We start from the raw sequence: 22,717 nt of genomic DNA on the forward strand, positions 1-22,717 counted from the left end.
TTATTAATGAAAAATTAAAGTATAATTTTAATTACAAAATAATTTGAGATTAAAACTTAGGGAAAAAATATGAAACAATAAAAGCAAATAGGCATTTGCTTAAAGAGTTTGGAAGAGTAATAATACTAAACCCAGAGAACTAATCATGGAAAATGAATACAAGCCTTAATTTTTACCAGGTTGCAGGGTTTCTCAGAACTGAGAACGATGTTACAGAACTGAAATTTTGTATTTTAAAGTGAGGCTGCATGGAAGAATTAGAAGGAGAAAGCAGAGTTATTCTCAACAAGGTGACAATCGAGGTGACAATAGGGAGGTGCTGCTAGTTGTAGCATATAAACTGCAATAGACTTGAATCTTAATCTTTCTGTGGGCTTGCAAGGTCATGTGCAAGGAAATGTAGGCTGAGGAACCCTGCAGGCACTCAGAGTGCAATCTATCAGTAGCAGTAGGCTGTGGGTGTAAACATGCAGCTACGGTGCTAGAGCTGTCTCCTCCTCCCGTGGAAATGTAGAATATGCTTTCCAAGGACTGCCTCCCAAATACATCCAGACTACAAATAAACAATCCCTGCCTGGGTTCTGGCAGTCAGCCTAGGTGTTTCCAAACTTCTTTTCGGTCACCAGAAGAAAAAATGTGCAAGCTAAATCATACTCTTTATGAACAACAAGAGCATTTTGGCTTTTGTTACATCCAGACTATCAAAGCCAATGTATTTGAAAGAGTTCTCTCTCTCCATCTGACTGAGAGCATCTCCCCTGTCATAGGTTGGTCTTTTCACCGTCTTTGAATGTGGTTAGTTTCCTTTTTATCGTTGGCTGATCCTTTTTCAGTGGCAGCTGGTATAATTTTTTCCATCTGTTCCTTAAACTCAGTGTCTAGTAGGTAGGACGTTCATCCATGAAATAACAGATCTTCTCCTTCCTGATGTTAAAATCCCGTATGTGTTACTGCCCAGAAGAGCACCCTCAGCACTGTCCAGAAGTTTGTGATACGGTGGTATACTGATTCAGGAGGCTGCTCAATCAGGCAAAGCGGGTACGAACTAAGTTTTCACAACTTTTCAGGAGACTGCCACACTAAGGAATTATGGAATCACTGCTTCATAATGCTTATGCAACCTACATGAAATCAACAGAAGATAACAAGACTGACTTAAAGTATTAGGGAATTATCCTAAAATGTGGAAAATTTGTAAATAAAATCCCATAGGGTAGATATGAGTGCTGGAGTCTCAGATGCTGGGCAATTATATTTCAAAACAATGATTAAAACAATAGGTGTAGATACAATCACCATCATCAGTTCTACAGTCCCTCTCTCTCTAAATTAAAAGTACTCAGTTTTTACTTTGGCTGAAAATATTTACAAATTTACTCAAAACTCAATTTCCAGGAAAATAAGGATTTGCTGAAAACAGTTCAGATCTAGTCCCTACACATTCCTCAAACCACATTAAAATACTGTGAAAATTGAAGGTTACAAAACATTTTAGTTATGTATCAAAAAGAACCACCACTTTATAACCAAATTCACTGAAGTAGACGGGATACAACTTTTATTTTGAGACTATTTTAAAACGCCTATACTGGCAAGTATGCAACAGCTGTGCTAACATATTAGCACTGGAAAAGTAATAACATATCCTTATACTTACTGTTGATGCGAAGAGCAAACTCTAGTAAGCTTTTCCAACTCTTCCCCACTCAGTTCTTTAGCTGAATTCCTCAGTGTTGTACCTGGACTAGAAACTGCTGTTTTCCATCTTCTTTCTAAATTAAACCAAAATAATTTTTATGCAAAGTATTATAAAAGGAGCACTTGCTTAACATAAAACATCTATGTGAAACCAATTAATGGTGAAATATTGACAACTCTTCTGTGTATGCTCTACAATCTTGTTTCAGACTATGTAAAAAAGCATTGCATTTCTTCACAACACACTTTATTTCCATCACATCAGATTCATCCACCCTAAACAAAAAATAAGGTCAAAACAACTGTGGATCAATCAAAGTCTCAATTAATAGTATAAAGAATGACAAACTATTTGCACATGTTTCATGAAACATGTGACAAGAAATCTAAAGCAGGAATACTTTTCTTGTAACAAGCTCAGAGAAATTCTGATATAAATGCTGCTTTTGCTATGTAACATTTTTAAGCTGGAAAAATGTATATTATTTAGAAATACAAAACAAATTAACTCTTCTTCTACAATAGCAGTTTAGCCTGTACTCACCCCACTGCTCCTGTATGGACGAAAGATTTGCAAGCAGCTGCTCATGATACAGTCGTTCAAGCTGAATGAACTTCATTGCCTTCTCATCTGAATGGAAGGTTAAAGAAAAATACACACATATATGGACATGGTATGATTTATTTATATTTGGCACCATATTGGAAAAGGCAATCATTATGTACCTGAGATTTGACATAATTTAATCAAAATGAATCATGGCTACTATCCAGATTTCTGTGTGATGAAGAAAATAATTGCAGGCATGGAAATAGCAAGTACAAAGGAAAAGAAGTTGAGAAAAGTTCCAAAAATGAAAACTCTATTTGCTTCAGCAGTTACCTCTTCCCACATGCCTTAAGTCCAACAAAAGTTCTAGAAAGAAATGAGCAAAATGTTATTATGCTGACAACTCATCAGAAAATTAAATCTCTGGGAAATTAAAACCAAAACAATTATACAAACATCAGTATGTGTATCTCAAGAAATACAATTATATGTCAATAACCCAAACTAATGGAAAATATGGCTCCTTTCTACTGACCAGCTGGAGACAATATTAAAAAAATTTATCCAACTCAAACTTTCAAAAAATACTTTCCCCCTTTTCAGCCATTGTATACATCACTGATGGACAGCTGAGTTCACCTTTTGTCTTGTTTCTGAAGTTTCAGCTTACTTTTATTCTAGATGAAGAACTCTTTTGCCTCTCTTAAGGTTATCAATATATTCACAAAGGTATACTGATAGTTATATATTTTGTAATAGTCAGGATAATTCTAGTTCCATCAAGCCAGAGTTGTTAGTTGTTCTGTTTAAAGACGTGTTTTACCAGCTATGTGAAGTTTAATTCTACAGTATAATGAGGACAGAAGTACAGTGAATGAGGTTCTCAGTAATATAGAAAAAATATTTTCCATTATTCATGCTAATTAAAATACTGGAGTAATTATTACAAAAACACCACCGGTACTTATTATTCTTGTTAGCCTCATACAACATAAGCATGGCTTACGAACAACAGTATTAATGGAAAGACTATTCTCTGCCTTCAAGAAATCTGTTATTAGAAACAGAATTACAGATCAGAGAGATAGCCTTAGAGGATCACAGCAACAAACCCTGAATTATTGTTAATATGAAGTTCTCCACTGGATGAATTGAGATGTCTGTCATGGATAATTAATACTGTGCAACATGATCAAGTAAGTTCTTTATTAACCTCAGGAAACCGATGGTTGCAAGTACAGAGGAGATATGCTTCATAAATATGTATCATATAGTCGTGTTGAATTCCACACATCAGGTGTACATTGTATGTAAAATATTTCCGTTGACCAGCTTTAAATACAGTGCACTTCGATTAAAGCAACTTCTATGAAACAGAAACTGCCTTTCTATCATACTTATGAGTGCATTTCAACTTACTGTATTTCCCCCTGCAGAGTCATAATTTACTACAGAATTTTTCCATGCCTTTATAATTTATGCTGTGCATTTTGGATTTACTGATGGATGCTTTTGAATTAGGATGATCAAGACAGAAGTGAACTTCTTGTCTTCTTGTCTGTAAACTTCTGTAGACTTCTAAGAGAGTGGTGGATATTTTATTTTATATATTGCTTTTATAATACTGCAACAGTTATTTCTCTGGTTTGTACTACAGGCTAATATAATTCGGTTAGGTTTCAGGTATACCTTTCCAGGTTTTCTATGCTTTGTTATTTAACCATTACAATGGCTTATTTGCTGTATTTTGTTTGTAACAAATTACTTAATAAAGAAATAATCTGTATGCACAGGTTCTGTAATTTATGATGCATCTTAGTGAATCATATACACTTTAAGGGCTTACCTCTCTCACCTCTTCTTTTTATAGTCTCATCATTTTCCCTTAAAAGCAAACAGAAGCAAACCCAGTCCACCTTTTCTAAAAATATAATTTAACTTTAAGGTTCAGTATGATTATTTATTCTCTCCCACAATTACAGAAATATATCAGAGTAATTAGCAGCAGTTCAACTATTACAACTTTTTGACCAATCTTATTTGTATTATCTAGGAAGAAATCAAAATAAACTGGACCATTGAACTAGCTGTTCCCAGCAGCAATAGTTTCCTATTCCAGCTCCTCAAATTCGTATTTCCAGTTTCTCAAACTACCTTGATATGACTTTGACTAATTAGCATTTGCCAAACAACATGTTGCTATTGTTTGCAGCTTGCTGATCTCCCTTAGCTCAGTGTGTTTGGTATTTTTATTCTAATGTAGACACTTGTAACACATATTCTAATTAACTGTTGTGATAATTTTGTTCTCACTGTAACAGTGCCCTTCTTGAAAGAATAGAATACATACCCTATCTAGATTGGACATATTCCCAGTTACTAATACTTAAAACAGATCTTATCCTATAAAAATAGAAATTCTTTGAAAATAGTTTCTTACTTCCTTCTTTGTGCACAACTACTAATGATTGTATTAGTACAGCTTTTGGAAGTGGATTTATTACTTAAATCATATTCCAGTTGTCTGACCAAGAAGGACTTGCTAACATATTGTATATTCTTTCATGTGTAAACTACGGCTGTTCACTTCTTTCTAACCCTGTCCCACAACCTGAGTCAACGGTAAAGCATTTGTCTTTTATGTTTCATCATGCCAGATTATTTTAACATCATGTAACAAATTCTACAAGTAAAAGGATACATTCCTCCTCTTGAAAATAGGTCTCAGCTATCTGCAAAAGTGAAAAAAGAAATATTAGATTCTATAATTTTCATGAAAGTGGTAAGGATATAATATGATCTTTTAATCATAGTTTTAAACATCTGTTTTGCAGGTTCATATTTAGTATGGGTAAAATACGAATGTTCAGACTAAACACAGGTACTCTTATTCCAGGAAAGATGTTTAAAAATAATATCAGATAACAAAGAAATATTAAGTCCTCTCACACAAATGGTTTTGCCCAAATGTTAGTCAGGTTTTATCTTGTTACAACAATAAACAATTATTTCAGAAACTTTTTCTAATGACCACATTAGAAAGTTTTAAAATGACCTAGAAGTACTGTGTTTACTGATATGAGTCGAAGAGTTTGAATTCTGTTACTGACCATTGCTTCCTTACGTTTGACCAAATTAAGATTGCTGCTGAGCTCTCCTGAGCATTACAGTGGAATGTAATAAAATGGGTAAATTGAGATTTCCTGACTGAAGAGAAAAGAACAATCTTTGGACAAAAGACACTAAAAATATCACCTGTCACAGCATCAGAGACATACCAATGAATTTCTTGTTTATATCCTATTTACAGTAAATATTTACAATAAATAATTACAACAAATATTTCAAATACATAGGATTTGAAATATTTACAAGATTAATATTTTAAATTCATGAGATAAACATAAAAGGACTCAAGTTCTTCATTTTTTTCTTAGTTTACTCGCAGAAGCCAGCCAATACCATTGCAGCAGTCTTCTGCCACTTCGTTTCCTGAAGCTGCTCTGCTGTGTTAAAAAGATTTAAAGATCCTCTATCTCATATGTCAGTTCACTAAAGCTAACATCTTGATATCTGAAGCTTTTCAACAATAGAGCAAGTCACAGAGTTAGGCCAGATGGCAGTTCTTTGATTTGTACTGTAGTTGTTATGACATGGAACAAACCTGAGGCTCTTCCTCCTTAGGTTGACACTTCTGTAACAGAACAATTAAAACTGGATTTGTAACAGGATAGCTCTGCCAAAGACGACTACTGAAAAAAAAACCCTAAAAATCACAGCAATTCTTCAAGACTTGTTCTCTTAGATGGATGTTGAGTTAATACAGGTATGTCAAAACAAAGAAATACCAGGCAGTTGACACCAGAAATAAGCAAACCTTTCCCTGTTGCATGTAGAGCTCAAAGTGTTAATGAGGTTTAATATAGAGAACAAAAATCATTCCAAAGCAGTTACTGAGGACCAGGAAAATCAAACATAACACAGACTACATAAAAAATACTTGAACACCTAAATCAGTCTTCAGCACTTCTAGCTTAACAAAATGTGTAAGCTGACATTAATGGCTAGACAGACTGGGGGAATGATATCTGTGTGTATATATATATATATATATATGTATATATAAAAGCATGTGTTGTAGTTCAGCCTCAGTCAGGGCCAGACTACGCAGTCTCTCTCACTCCCCCCACCCTCCAAGAGAATAGGGGGAGATAATATAAGAAAAAGAAGGTTTGAGATAAGGACAGGGAGAAAATTCTTAAAGTTACTGTTACGGGCAAAACAGACTCGACTTGGAGAAAACCATTTATCACTACAAACAGCAGGATAATGACATAGAGAACAAGATAACCTCTCCCCACCCCTCCCTCTTCCCGGGCTTAACATTATCTCTACCATCTTCCCCCCCGAGTGGCACAGGGGGGAAGAGGGAATGGGGGTTATGGTCAGTCCATCACACGTTGTTCTACACCGCTGCTTCATCATCAGGGGAAGAACTCCTCACATTCCTCCCCTGCTCCTTTGTGGGGTCCCTCCCACGGGCCACAATCTTTCATGAAACTGATCCGGTGTGGGTCATTTCTTCCATGGGGTGCAGTCCCTCCAGAACAGCTGCCCCAGCAGGCCCTCCATGGGCCACAGCCTCCTTCAGGCGTCCACCTTCCCTGGCGTGGGGTCCTCCATGGGCTGCAGGTGGACCTCTGCTCCTCCATGGGCTGCAGGGGGACAACCTGCTCCGCCATGGTCATCACCACAGGCTGCAGGGGAATCTTGGCCAGGAGCCGCATTACTCCTCCTCCTCCTTCTTCACCGACCTTGGCGTCTGCAGCCATTCCTCTCACAAGAAAAATTCTTCACAACAGGCTGGCAGACACCTCTCAGGTTCTCTTCATATCTCATCTCCCTACTACTAGTAGTTTCCTACAGAAGCTACCACCTTAGGTCCCCCTCACTAAACAAAACCAGAACAGCATGACATAGATGGTATGGAATAAAGGATGGATACTGTCCTGGTTTTGGCAGGGATGGAGTTAACTTTCCTCTCAGTAGCCGGTGTGTTTTGGATTTTGTATGGGAAGAATGTTCATGAACACACTGATGTTATGAGTTATTGCTAATGAGACCAAGGACACTGTCCAGCTTTTCAGGTCTCGCTAATGTGCAGGTGCAGGAAGCTGTGAGGGATTCAGACAGAATAATTGACTCAGACTGGCCCAAGAGAGTATTCTATGCCATAAACACCATGTTCAGTATAAGTGAGGGTTGCCCGGGGTGGGGCATCTCTGGCATCCCTTCTCTCTCCCTCTCAACTTCTCTGCTTGCTGCTTTGTTTCATTTCCGTGATCACTGCTCGGGACGGGCTGTATCGGTCATTGGGACATCAGGTAGCGAGAAATGGTGCATTGTTCATTTTGTATATTTTAGTATCCTTATATTTTGTTATTATTGTTATCTTCCTTTGCTGTTCTAGTAAACTGTCTTCATCTCAACCCATGAGTTTTTCTTTCTTACCAATTTCTCTCCCCTATACTGCTGGGTAGGGGGAGGGTGAGCAAGAAACTGTGTGATGACTAGGGCTAAACCACAACATGCTGTTATAGCAGCTGCTGTTTTAGTCGATGGCTAGGAATTGAAAAATGGATGTCTATGCCCAAGCATTCAAGATGTCTAATTGCAACATCTAAAAAAATAATTTCACCCTGGCTAAGTAATTTTATAATGGCTATCTTTAACAGATCACTGCAAAAAGGAACAGTAAATGTGTCCTCACCAAGGGTTTATACACTGAGAAGCTGTGTATAAACCAAGAACATGGCATGCAAACATAAGAGAGAATTGTTCTGTATACCAAGTTACTGCTATATCAAAGCTACATATTTTAATTGCAGACTACTGAAATAAATTTACTATCCTCTTCCTAGTGACGATTTCGCTTTCAAAGCCAAAATTACAAGCATGGAAGTGGCAGAACTTCCAGAAGAAAAGTCGAGATGCCAGTTAGTAATAATTTCTCTGGTAATCAAGTAAAAAGTATCAGTTTTTGGTTTTGTTTTGGGTTCCCGCCCCCCCCCCCTGAACTAGCATAAAGGATTATTTTTTGGACTAAAAGAGGCCTACTAGAGGCCATGTGTTGTGGTTTTGGCTGAACTACGACACCATGCAATCAAGTCAGAGAAAGCAAGTATCCAAAGACAGTCAGAAAATAAGCATGCTTTTAATCAGGATTTCACTTTGACTCTGAGTTGGTGATGGACAGTATTATAGAAAAGACACAGCTGATACCTGGAAAGGAAAAGATGTAACACTGTATAGAAATGCTAATGTGGTAACTGACACATTTTTCTTCTAACTCCTGTCTGTTACCAAATAATCTTTGAGATTTACAACAACAAAAACTTATCTGTGCTTGCTAGAAAACTGGTCAGACTTTCCTAGGAAGCTGAAGAATACTGATGGCTTTGTTTGTAAACAGAATAAAATACTAAAATATAAACCTCAGAAGTAAGAATATTTTGTTCCACAGAACTCTAGAGTATCAGTGACTTTTACAAGCATTAACTAATGAATCTTCAGGGGCCGTGAATATTTTCAGTTTTCCTATTTGCCATGCATGGTGCGGCAAGGGCTGCGCTTGGAAAATGTGTCCCGTAAGCGCAGGTACTCTGCTATGTGAACATTCAGGTTGAGACACCTTATAACTGATACTCAAATGACTTCTGTGGGAGCACATAGTCAGTCTCAAAGTCTTTGGGGCATATCAATTTAGGCACTCATAATGTGAACAGCTTAACAAGTGGGCACTTCTGTAAAAGTCTAAAGATCATTGCTCAAAAAAGACAGCAACCTGATCGAGAAGTCTAGATTACCAGCTGTGTATTATCAGCTCTAAGCCTTATTACTAACCACTAGACCATTCTGAGCCTAGTGCCTCAAAAAAAGAATTAGTAAGTGACTTCTAAGGTTCTTTATCTGCACATTCTGTCTGCTACCCACAGCAGTCTCCTAAGGATTTCTGGAGCTGTCAAAGCTCTGTATCTGTTTTATATACAAGTACTTCTTAGATTCTGTGTTAGATGCTAAACAAATCACAGGAATCCCATTCAAGACAAGAAAAAAATTACATGCTATTTTTAATTAAAAGTTAACCGTTAGAACAGCCCCTAATATCCCACAGCCTTTAAATATTTAATATATAATTTAAACGTGGATTGTTAATACTCCAGAACATCTGACACAGCTCTTTATTTTACATTTAATTTTGTCATACAAAATAAAAAGAGAACATGACAGAAGAGTATTTGCTAGACGTGGCATTAAAAAAAAAAGTTACTGGCAAGCTGTATTAGCAATCTGAAAAGAAGACTGAAGATGACAGGTTAATTTGCTGGAAAAGGAAAAAAAAATTCTAAATAGACTCACTTTACATGCACACATGAATGCTAACTTTAAAATCCTTTATTTCTCCTCAGATTAAAAAGTGTGTTATGATCCTTGTAAGTTCTTTTAGCTTTCTTTCAAACACTCCATTCAAAACACTTGATACTTCTTAGGAAAAAAAGAGATGGTGTTTGATCACGTTTGAATTCGGAAGTGTAGATTCTGTTCTCAGTTCTGTCACAGTTCCTGTATGACTTTCAAAAGGTTGTTACCCTTATGGTTTGGCTTCCTCATCTAAAAAGCAGCAAATTGATTTACCTCCATCATGTTTGACGATACTCCTTAATGTTTGTAAAGTATTTTTAAGTTTTTGCCCTGTGTTGTTTTCCAAAAGACACCTTTGTACTGACTCATGAATGACCACCAAATTTGGCATGGCTAAAAGTTAACCCTAATGCTAAGTTTAAAATAAATTAAGGAATTATATCGAATATCTTCACTCAAACATAGATTTAAAAAAAAAAATTAAATTTTTGTGTCAAATGTAAATTATCTATAATTTGTACTATTAAAGAGAAACTTCTTTTTCAAATATAACCGCTTATTTATATCAAAGAGAAAAAATAATGCAGAAGCATCATCCCAGTTTAGAAGTTTGAAATTACCATAATCCAATATTCCACAATAAAGGTAATGCAACTAAGTCAAATCAGACACTGCATAGTATCTATGTAAATAGTCTAGACTAGACACTACAGACAACAAAAAGTCTTCTAATGCACTGTTAGTATGACACAACTAAATTAGAAATTTATACTGTGTCAAGTCCTATCAACATGTTCATCTTGGATCATAATCTCCAGAAAGAAAACCATACTGGCCAGTAAGTAAAAAAGATTGCTTTTCAAATCACACAGTATTTCCTTTGATCTTGCAGGTGTGGCAACTGTGCTATAAAAAAGAATACACTTAAGAAATCTTGAATCTTAGTCTTTATGCTTGAAAGTCATGCTAGAAAAAAGTGTGCAACAGTAAAAATAATTGCAGATTTAAAATGTTTAGACATCAGCTGTCTTCTATCTATACCAGTGTCTTCCAAACCATATTTAAGGTATGTTGTAGTGTCATTTTCCTAAATCTTCCTGCCAAACTAGAATTTCATCATTTGGGGAATTAGAAAACCCGTCCTTAAGAGTTTCCTTTAACCGCTGAATATACTTTAAAGGTAATTTATAATTTAGCATATATTAGAAGTCCTTAGAGGAGATCTTTCCCTTGACCATCTGTTATACATCAAAATACACTGTCCAGACATGAATATTGGCATGTTTAATTAATATATTTTTTCCTAATGAATAAATGTCTCAAATAAAAACAAAATTGTGTGCAGCCCCCCACAATCATAAGAAGTACCTGATGGAGACACAGGGGCAGTATCTTTGAATCCAGCTGCTCAACCTCTTCTCGGAGCAAAGAGAAAAGAGACTGCAACGTTTGTTTTTGTTCTTTCTGGTGAAAGTTTTCATTTGCTTCAACAGCACCTTCAGCACGCACAGAATCTGTATCTGTAATAAGAGTATTTTCCTCCTTGGTTGCTGTGGTTGCTGCTGTAGGAACTCCTTTAAAAAGAAGCAGTACGTAGGTTAGGATTCAAAAAATACATCAAGTTGCTTTTTCAGGAAACCTCAATAAAAAAGCTATGAATAAAAACTTAGTATCTTAAATAACACCCCTGCAAGAAAATAAAATACTGGTCTTGTCAAAATTAGTTGTGATAGGTCTGTCTCTTCTACCTGGAAAAACACAAAAACATACATCAGTTTTTTCTGTACGCTTCTAACTGGGACCTGACTTTAACTTGGGGCTAAAAAACCCCACCTAGTCTAAACTGTTCTACAGAATTATTAATAAGAAATCAGGATGACCTAAAATAAGAAGTGTTGTGACTGGTGTTACAGTTTTAGCTAAAAAAAAAAAAAAATCAATACTTAGATCTAAGTGGACAGAGACAGAAAGCAGGGCTGTTTGCAACACAGATTCGTTCAAAACGGGCAAAAAGAAGGTAGGCAAGGTGAGTGTGAATAAGGTTCTCAGTTTGTCTCTTCACTCCTGCCAAGGACCTTGTATGGGGAGATGTTCCAGGGAAGGAAGGAAGGATGGACAATTCGACCTGTTCTTTGGATGACAACACAGTGGCTCCTCACAGTAATGACAGGATCTTAAAGGACAGGAAGAAGCAGATGCTAACAGTGGGGGATTCTGTTGTGGGGAATAGATGACCACGGGGACTGTCCTGCTGAGTAAACCCTTCCTAGATAGCTGGATAGTTTATTTCAGAGCCTGGGAAATGACCCAGTAGTGGTGATCCACGTTGGTAACAATGACACAAGGAAGTGTAAACGGCAGAAAACTAGGTCCTCTGTGGTACATTCCCTAGCAGTCCACCATTGCCTGTCTCCAATTGTATACAAGCCAAAAAAGTCAGACATACAGGTGGAGGACCAGCAACATATATGAAGGATAATGTAAAGCATAACAGTATAAAAATACTACAGGCAAAACTTTCTGGGTGCAAATCACACATTTTATTGCTAGAAATGCAACATGTGTACTATAGTGCTGATCATTAATATTATAGTTATCAGGAAAGGTTAAATGAGATTAGGGAAGAAGTGTACAGCAGGCAGTAGTAGTGGGATAAATCAACTACCCATATACAGACTGGACCCAGTTTATCATGAAGGTCAGGGAATAAAAGCAATAAATGATGGCTTCCTATAACATAGAGTCTTAGGAGTAACCAGAAAACTACAGCTTGTTCTGTCAAGTAATGAATTTTTTTTTTTCCATAAAACAACATTGAATTTAACACATTTACACAGGACTGAAATAAAAAAAAAATAATCCTATAATTTTTTAAAACAAAGAATCTGGCCATTGAAATGTGCACAATAAACTTTTATAAACTCAAGTTATGATGAGTATGTTATTCTTCCCCAACTACACCCATTTTCTGAAGATCCTGTTATCACTTAAACGCAGGACAGGTGGGAGCACTGTTTCAAGTAACCATCACACTTTGACTGTATCTACAGCTTGGGCACTCAGCGTCTTTCAGACCCCCTTGTGTTTATTGCAACTGAAACCCTATAGTGATGATTCAGGTTTAAGATTTAGGGCTTAAGAAAGGCATTAGCTTGTCCACTGAAGGCTCCAGCATTCTATTTTTGGTTATTTGAAACTCTTTATTAAGTAAACTATCCAGGTCAGAAGTACTAATAATCTCTGTGGGTGGCTGTTTTCACAGGGCTTACTGCCAGACAAAATATGGGTGTAACTTAACACTGCTTTTTCAATATTAATGCATGTCTCTGCTTTTCCAGAATTTATTTGGGCTCGCTGTGGACCAACAGCAACAAGAGACATAACTGGATGCAAGATACAAACCAGGAAGTACTTTTAGAGATGGAACTAAAGCTGTCTTTAAAAACACAGCTTTATATTCAGCACGTGACCATGAAATCAGAAAAGAGGGTCCACATGTTCTGGCAAATCTTTTCTCTCAGAAAAAAAAGCAAAACCAAACAAAACCCTGCCACTTGAAATTGCACTTTATTAAGCAGTTAATAATTACCTGTCATATCAAAACATGAATGTTGACTGAAACATGCTCAATAGCAACTATCATGAAAAACCTTCACCTTAATGTTATTGTGGTACTGTTGCTAACACATAGTTTATAAACTGCATATTATTCCTACATATAGTTGAGTTGTCACTCACTTGGAAACAAATTCTGCTCTCAAATTACTCCTCTGATTCTGAAGCAAGGCCTTACAGCCATTCAGTTTAATTCCACCTTGCTCCATTTTAAACACAAGACAGCATTTGTGCCTTAGTAGCACTATAACTAAGAACTTTTCTTGAGGCAGTAACACTTAGTAATGCTATTTCATCATAAAGGTGCTATGGGCTAAGATCCCTATTTATTTTCTTTTTCTCCATGCTCTTGAAAAGGGCACACAACACTGCTTTTTCCTGTTATCAATCTTACTGTTCAAAGCAGATTAATTTTTTTACTAAGGACTAAATATGTCTTACATATATTTCTGATATTTTAAGAAGCAAGAATTAAGTTTTTTCACTTTGCAAAGCATTGATATTTAATCCATATATTGATATTTAGTTCCATACTGGAATGCAACCAAAGCCTTTATGAAAATAAATGTGAAAAAAATCCCAGAAGATACAAACTCTTCAATGGCCAGAGCACCCACTAGGAACGTGGCAGCGAGCTGGGTTCAAGTTTCTGCTCTGCTAGACTCAAAGAGGTTTCAACTGACATCTTCTATGCCCAGCTGGGTGCGCCAATGTCCCTAAGACACTGGGAGAAGTAAACTTTCTCAGAATTTCCCTAAGAGCTCACAGAAGCAGCCTCTTGTTTGCAAGAAGATCCAATTTTGACACACCTTGTGAATAAAAATGACAAATGCATTTTTCAGTATGTCTCACCTGTTTTTGCTTTGTCAGTACTGCATGTATATGAAATTAAGATGCTCTTGCCACCTGACAATGAGTCAGAGGTACCAGTATGAGGCATTTGCTATCAAAAGAATATTGTCCTCTGTTTTTTAATTGAATTTTAATATTCACATTCAGTAGCATTAGCTCAAGTCACCAGTAACAGAAGTTTCTAGTACAGAAAACATATGGTAATTTCTTTTTTTAAACATGACCGCATCAGTGGACAAGGGACGAGCAACTGACATCATCTACCTGGACTTGTGCAAAGCTTTTGACACTGTCCCACACGACATCCTTCTCTCTAAACTAGAGAGACATGGGTTTGATGGACGGACCACTCGGTGGATAAGGAGTTGGCTGGATGGCCGCACTCAGAGAGTGGTGGTCAACGGCTCAGTGTCCATGTGGAGATCGGTCATGAGTGGCGTCCCTCAGGGGTCTGTGCTGGGCCCGGCCCTGTTCAACATCTTTGTCAGCGACATGGACAGTGGGATAGAGTGTACTCTCAGCAAGTTTGCCGATGACACCAAGCTCTGTGGTGCCGTCAACACGCTGGAAGGGAGGGATACCATCCAGATGGACCTTGACAGGCTGGAGAGGTGGGCCCGTGCCAACCTCATGAAGTTCAACCAGGCCAAGTGCAAGGTCCTGCACCTGGGTCGTGGCAATCCCAGGCAGAAATACAGGCTGGGCGGGGAATGGATCGAGAGCAGCCCTGAGGAGAAGGACTTGGGAGTGCTGGTGGACGAGAAGCTTAACATGAGCAGGCAATGCGCCCTTGCGGCCCAGAAGGCCAACCACATCCTGGGCTGCATCAAGAGGAGCGTGGCCAGCAGGTCGTGGCCAGCAGGTCTCTGCCCTGGTGAGACCCCACCCGGAGTACTGTGTCCAGTTCTGGAGCCCCCAACACAAGAAGGACATGGACCAGTTGGAGAAGGTCCAGAGGAGGGCCACGAAGATGATCAGAGGGCTGGAGCACCTCTCTTATGAGGACAGGCTGAGAGAGTTGGGGCTGTTCAGCCTGCAGAAGAGGAGGCTCCGGGGAGACCTGACAGTGGTCTTCCAGTACCTCAAGGGGGCCTACAAGAAAGATGGGGATAGGCTGTTTAGTAGGGCCTGTTGCGATAGGACGAGAGGTAATGGTTTTAAAATAGAGGCGGGTAGATTTAGATTAGAAATTAGGAAAAAATTTTTTACGATGCGGGTTATAGAACACTGGAACAGGTTGCCCAGAAAGGTGGTGGAGGCCCCATCCCTGGAAACGTTCAAGGCTAGGCTGGATGAGGCTCTGAGCAACCTGATCTAGTTGGGGATGTCCCTGCTCCTTGCAGGGGGGTTGGACTAGATGACCTTTGAAGGTCCCTTCCAACCCTAACCATTCTATGATTCTATGATTCTTTGGTACTGAATACCAGAAAGCTGGTTCAGACTGATTCATTCAAGAGTAAAAAAAAAAAAAAAAAACAAAAAACCCACCAAAAAAGACAACCAGTAAGTAGTTTTAAAAATAATTCATTTTTAAGAGAAGATACTTTAAGACAGGAGCGTTGGTGGTATTGAATTTCCATATAATTTGACCAGTTTATATTCATATATTTCATTTGCTGCAACACCAAATCCATCCCAACCACTCCACTTTCTTCCTCTATCTTCAAGCTGCTTCAAGAAATAAGTTGAATAATTTACAGGAAAAGCATGTGTTGCAGAATTTAACTTGAGGAAAAATGATTAAGTGCAAGTTACTGTGCTATACTACATTAAGGAATTACACACTGTGATTTTATGTCAGGGCTGATATTTTGGAAGAAGATGAAATTATTTTCAGAGAACAGGGATAATTTGAAGTCCATATTTACAAAAATACATTGAAGCAGATGACACTTCATGAATCACTATCTCTATGGCACTAAAGTTAGTACGATTCATTACGAAGAATCAAAGTATGAATAATCTCCAAAGTTTAAATTTGTCAATTTAAATTTTTATCACTTCTTTGATCACCACTGTCCACCTTAAACAGATATAATCATAGTCTATTCAAAATTATTAGTAGGATACAAAAAGATGATGAAAGAAATTTGGGATCTGGAAGGTACAGATCTGTGAATTCACTGTCTACTGCAGCATCAAGACAGCTAAAAGGAGGTACTTCTTCAAAGGATGCATATATGAAATTTTGGAACTACTTACCCCAGGACAATGAAATGGACTAAAAAAACCCTGTAGTCAGATGACAAATTCACTGTAAGCTATCACAGTCTATCAGCTCTCACTTGGGGAAGTCCTGAATGAGTAATTGCTGATGGTAAGGAGAATACACTAACAAATCACTACCTCTTTGCCTTGTCCTTATACTCTTACCTACCCATCCTCTGGTGGCCACTGTCAGGGGAAGGATATTGAACTAGGTGAATCTTCAACCAGATATAGTGATTCTTAATCTTGCATCTCAGTCTACTGATTGTAGCAGCTAGGATTAATTCTAACTCCAACACATTGCAAGCACATACAGAAATGTAATAATCAAACACTTAAAACTGTTTATGCTAAAGCAAATACTTAGAGGGTTTCAAACACATTGCAAGTGCAAGCACTAGCTCGCTCTTCTAAACTAAAGAACGTACATCCAGAGTGGAAGATTGGTTTCTCTAAGGATCACCAATCTTCTCCTGAGCAATTCTTGAATAAATGAAAATAAGTAAAGTGTAATTTTCCATACTCTAGGTTCATTGTTTTAATCACTAGCAAGATAAGGAATATCAACAACATGCTTTTTAAGTGAAACGTCACCTTTTCTAGAATGGCAACATTTTAACAGTAACTCTTAACAGGTTTGCTTGTAAGAAAGAGAAAATTCATAAATTTCTTATTTAGCTATAAGTCAAAGGAACTCATTCATGATTTTAAAAATAAAAACTAAAAAAAATCACTATAACACATGCTATGCAAGTATTTAGTTTGTGATTCCAGCTTGCTTGTGTGGTGCTCTGCTGTCACCCACTCAGGGATCTTCCAGTCTGGTTTGATTATTCTCTCCGTTATCTCTGAGTTGGTATAAGGACAGGAAAGCTAGTTTGGTTCTTTTATGTAGAGGGATACTCAGGAATTGTTTAAAATAGCTGGTGTCAACAATTAAAAGGAAGATTCTCACTAAAATAAAGACATTTGCAACGTCAAGAAATTGTGACACAGTCACTGCATTGTGTGAAAACAGGAGAACCATTATGTGAGATTATCTAACAAGCTTAATGTAAATTAGCCTGTAAGCAACAGGAGATATAATGTAATTTTGTATTTTGATCTTCCTTCCGTAACAGTCAAGGTTCTTTATTAATAAAGTAGTAAGAGTTTGTTCATAGGAATTCAACAAAACTCTGGAGAGTTTGGAGGCAGGTCATTCTCTGTTGTACTCTAGAGGCAGTTGTAAAAATTACCTCTAGATTTTTTCCATTAAATTTTCTATATTTCAACTTTCTGCTTTTTGCCTTTAAATTGCCATCTACTGTGCACAGCTTGTTTTGTGGTACTTCTGCATATTTGATTGTATTTATCAACAAGAATACAAACTAAAGGAAAGAGAATACAGGCAAAGTTTAACTTTCAGTGTTTGGATGAATTCTCCTTTTCTTCCTCTCATCGTGCTTCAGATAATTATGTCCACATGCCTGTATCACATTTCATCAACTTGATTTTTTTTTTTATTCCCATCATACAGATGACTGGTTCTCAATTACTTCTGCCAATCTCTTGTTTTAATTAAGTACTTTCTTCTATTTTTAAACATTAATTCTACAGTTGAAATATATACTTAATGACTTTATGCACAAATTAACGAAAACTTATTCTCCCTATAATGACAGGTTTTAGGATCCTCTTATCTCTACTAGAAAACATAATTTTTCTCTTCTAGATTTTGCCTAAAGTACAAGATATGAATTGCAAGGCTCCCTTCCTTTCCTTTCTTTACCTATTTTATAATCCTTTGAGATCACCATCAGTTTTCAGATTAGGCCATAAAACACTTGCTGTTTAGCAGGAAAACTGTGTTTTAAAACTAGCTATTTTAAGTAGCCAAATTCCCCATCTTAGTCTTTAGATGAAAAAAAGAATACAAGGGGGGGGGGGGGGGGGAAGTAGGCATGATTCAGTTGTTCCAAGCAACTTTCAAAGATATCTAAGTGATGAAACACATTTTAACTAATAAATTTGCAGCACTCTGACACACAAGCTTTATGATTTATGGCAAAAACTTAATATACTAACACATTGTGTTGATGCAGACAAATCCTACTCATTCAAAAAGGGAAGAAGGATCTCAAATAAGATAATGTAATAAACATTTACATTTTCCTTATCCAATTAATATCCAAAAGATCTAATGGAGAAGTAAGATAAAAAATTGGCAGAAACACATTTGTTACACAGTTCACACCCAAAACACATATCCTAGGACTACCTATTAAGCTTTGAAAAACATAAATAAATTTTGAGAACAGCAGGCCAAGATCAAGTTGTTTGGTACTCATACTAAGATTTCAAATCTGGACACTGGATCAAGACACCAAAATACTGCACTCAATCATGCAATTGGCACAATGATCAAATGAACAAAACCATATTGCTTGAATTTCTGTCTATTCTGACTTGGAAGTCAGCCCAATTTCCATACTGAAACTCTGCACCTCCCTCTACTCATACTTCCTTGATATGTTCTATTTGCTACATAGCCAACAATGAAATACAGAAGGTGAATACATCTAGAATTGCCATCTGATTTAGGACTATTAACAGCTCGGGGGGAAAAAAAAAAAGAAACAACAACAACAAACTTCAGTGAAATTTTAAAAATAATTAGTATGATGACTAAAATATATCTTTCTTATTAGATTACAGAATAGAACTACAGTGTTACTATTTTAAGCCAACAGAACAAAAACATTTTTTATAAAGTACCTTTGGATTTTTTACTGGAGCTTCTTTTGCCTCTTGGGCTTCTTTTTCCACCTGGCTGTTTCTCTGTAATCGGCTTTTCCTCCAGCTGGGGGTCCATATGGACCTTTATAGATCTCCTTTCAGTCTCACCTTCCTTACAGCTCGGGGTACAGTCTCCACTGTCCATATTCTCATTATTATTGATGCTGTCCTGCTGACCTTTATCCTGTCGTCCCATAGCAATGCTACTAGTGGTCAGAACCTCATTCCCATCATTGTCCAGTTGATTTTTATTTTCATCAGCTGAAGAAACCAAATGAGATACCAAACTTTCCACCCTATAGTCAGCAGGAAGACCATCCTTTGAGTCTATCTGTAGATCATTTGGTGGAAATTCTCTGTCATCCATTAGAGCGTTACTTGTTGAACCACTTAATCTCCCTCCAAATATTTTTAGACCTAAAATATAAAATCAGAAGAAGTAATTATAATATATGTATTATAATACATAAATAACCTCGTACTTAATGCCAGCCAATGAAGAATCACATTAGCCAAGTGATACAGTGTGAAAGCATGGGGAAATTCTTTCAAACAGTAATCCATTGCCCCATTTTAAGTCTTAAAGCAAAGCATATCTACATACAAAAAACTATATATGAACCTGTATTTTTATGAAATTATAATCAGATCAAGTTACTTGACCAACAGCACAGCTGATTTTTACAGCAGTGCTCACTGTGTTACAGCGGAGGTAACGAGAAAACCAAAAAGATAAACGGAAACCACCCCCTCCACCCTCCCTTTAAATCCATAGCTAAAACAAAAGCATTCTTGTGACATAAGATCATAGTTTGCCTGAAATAAAAATAAACCAGGGAAAAATAAAAGCAGAACAACTTTCGATTCTGTCAGTGATAGTATCACATCAAATATGCAGATAGATTATGCAAGTGGAACCTCTTCACTGACTCAGATTGTCCCTTTATTTTCAAGAAAACTTTCAATATGTCTTCAGTATACATTGAAGCAGATGGTTTGTTAATAAAAAAAAAACCTAATCCCCCACCTACCCTCAACAAGGGTCAATTTTCCCTTGCAACTCTAATCAATGCTGCAATTAGATGTTTATTCACAGGGGGAAAAAGGGATAACTCTTAGCAGCAGAGTTACACAGTACTTATACAGGACTGTAATTGTATCAGTTCCTATCTTTAGCTTTTAGGAAGCATGGCAATACTGCTGGTTTATCTTAGCAATTACATAGATGAAATACAGCTCCACTATCTACATCTCATTAGATTTAGCTCACATATTTTAAATAGCGAAGCCAAAGATCAGCAAGCACTCTTGTATTACCGAAGAGCTTAGACAAGCCTCCCACAGCAGCTTCCTATCCTTTCCTTGAAATGAAAAGGCATTTTAGGAAACCTGCCTTCACCAGGCTTTCTTCAGTCTTATGTCCTGTTATATACAACTGAAATAACAGACACACTTGTTAAATACGCAAGACAATGTTTCATTTTACTTGCTAGAAGAATTCAAATTGCAGAAAAACTGAAAGAATGCCTTGTAGAATAAGGAGGGTTTCCTTCATATACAGAAACATATTTCTGTTAAAGATTAATAAAAAGATTTTCCCCAAATTATTCCTCCAAACCTTTGCAGTTGCTAAAAGGACTGAAAAAAAACCGAGAAAATCACACTCCCACCTTAATGAAGGACAAGAAGGAGGATTCACGGAACTACAGGCTGCTCAGCCTCACCTCAGTCCCTGGGAGGTGATATACCAAGTAATCCTAGAAACCATTTTCAAACATATGAAGGACAAGAAAGTTATCAACAGTAGTCAGCATGGATTTATGATGGGTAAATAATGCTTAACCAAATTGATAGGCTTCTACAAAGAGGTGACTGGCTCAGTAGAGGAGGGGAGAACAGAGGATGCTGTTTACCTTGACTTTGGTAAGGCTTTTGACACTGTCTCCCATACAACCCTCACAGACAGGCATACAAAGTACAGGCTAGATAGACAGACAGTGAGGTGGATCGAAAACTGACTGAATGTCTGGGCCCAGAGTGTTGTGATCTGCCAAATGAAGTCCAGCTGCAGGCCAGACACTCATGGTGTGCATCCAGGAGTTGACAGTGAGGCCAGTACTGTTTAATGTCTTCATTAATGATATGGACTTTGGACAGAGACAACCCTTAGCAAGTTTGCAGATGATAGACCAGATGGTTGTGCTGCCATTCATGGGAACCTTGACAAGATGCAGAAATGGGCTTAATACAGTTCAATAACAGGAAATACAAAGTCCTGCATCTGCATATGCACCGATAGACACCAGGGACCACCCAGCTGGAAAGCATCCCTGCAGAAACAGACTTAGACAACAACTGACCACGAGCCAGCAATGCACCCTTGTGGCATCTTGGGCTGCATTGGGAAAAGCAGGCCAAGGGAGGTGATCCTTCCTTTCTACTCAGCACTGGCAAGATATGCCTGGAGTGCTGGATCCAGTTCTGGGTTCCCAAGTCCAATAAAGATATGGACTTACTGCAGCAGGTCCAGTGCGCAGCTGGATGATGACTGAGGAGGTGAGGCTGAGAGAGCTGTAATTGTTCAGTTGGCAGAAAGCTCAAGAGGGATTAAATCAAATGTGACAGGAGCAAATAAAGACAACAGAGTCAGACTCATCTCAGTAGTATCAAGTACAAGGATAAGAGGCTATGGACAAAAACCGAATACAAGAAGCTCTGTTTAAACATAAAAAGAAGCTTTACTTGTAAGGGTGATTGAACACTGGAAAAGGATTCCCCAGAATACAGGTCGTAGAACTGCCATCTTTGCCACCAAAGCCCAACTGGTCACTAGTCACGGTTCTGAGTGACACACTCTAGCTGACCTCGCTTTGAGCAAGGGAGGCTGGACTAGACAATCTTCAGAGGTTCCTTCCAGTGTTAACCATCCTATAGTTTTATGACTGTGAATGCTGGGATCATTAATTAGACATGGGCCACATCACAAAGAGAAAATTCCTCCTGTATTTGCTTTTTGTACAAGGTTTAAACTACTCTTTATCAAAACGCTCATATTAAAAATCAAATTTGCTAGTTCTGAGGAGGGGAAAAAACAGGTGTAAATCATACATTCCTTCTATTAACGACTCACTCAGACACTATGTTCTGAAGTCAAAAGTGTGTGCAGGGTTAATCTAAGGATATGCTAAAATATTCTTCAATTTATTTTTTCATTTGTGGGATCAGGAGGGAATGAAAAGGAAGGATGCGGGACTGCAGAGGTGAAGAGGACAACACAGAAACTATCCTGTGCTCATATGCATATGAGCTACTGCAATTGCTGCTGACCATCTACACTAGCTGTCAGGGTACACAGCCAGTAGAGACTTTACAGCATTAACTTTTCTTAATTGTCCATTTCTTCGCTACTTTCAATTATTCTGGCCCTCTGTGACTGCCCTCTATGCTTATCCCAAAATATTTTTTGTTAGCATTCCTGAAGAGCTGATTTCTAAAGACTTTGTTCATAAAACAACATAAATTTTGCTAAGCTAACAGCTGTCAGAAAGTGTGTTAGTGTCACCTTTAGTAACCTACCCCATCTTAACATAAGTT

The 22,717-nt window shown here is 37.5% G+C and overlaps 1 protein-coding gene across 12 annotated transcripts in view; it reads right to left on the minus strand.

The window, feature by feature from the left end:
- CNST (consortin, connexin sorting protein) overlaps window positions 1-22,717 on the minus strand; it is a 54,190-nt gene that overhangs the window by 18,980 nt on the left and 12,493 nt on the right. For 10 of the 12 annotated variants that reach the window (XM_086743894.1, XM_086743893.1, XM_086743892.1 and 7 more), the window contains 5 exons: window positions 19,103-19,540; window positions 11,039-11,244; window positions 4,950-4,980; window positions 2,243-2,329; window positions 1,658-1,772 (listed from right to left, as the gene is read on the minus strand). In XM_086743894.1, coding sequence (XP_086600020.1) covers window positions 1,658-1,772; window positions 2,243-2,329; window positions 4,950-4,980; window positions 11,039-11,244; window positions 19,103-19,490 — 827 coding nt within the window. In that variant the 5' untranslated portion in view covers window positions 19,491-19,540. Of the gene's footprint in view, window positions 1-1,657; window positions 1,773-2,242; window positions 2,330-4,949; window positions 4,981-11,038; window positions 11,245-19,102; window positions 19,541-20,793; window positions 20,881-22,717 lie in introns of all 12 variants that reach the window. The other 2 variants (XM_086743884.1, XM_086743895.1) reach the window with 2 other exon arrangements.

The sequence above is a fragment of the Chlamydotis macqueenii genome, chromosome 3 (assembly GCF_036417535.1).
Source record: "Chlamydotis macqueenii isolate bChlMac1 chromosome 3, bChlMac1.mat, whole genome shotgun sequence".
Lineage (NCBI taxonomy): Eukaryota > Metazoa > Chordata > Aves > Otidiformes > Otididae > Chlamydotis > Chlamydotis macqueenii.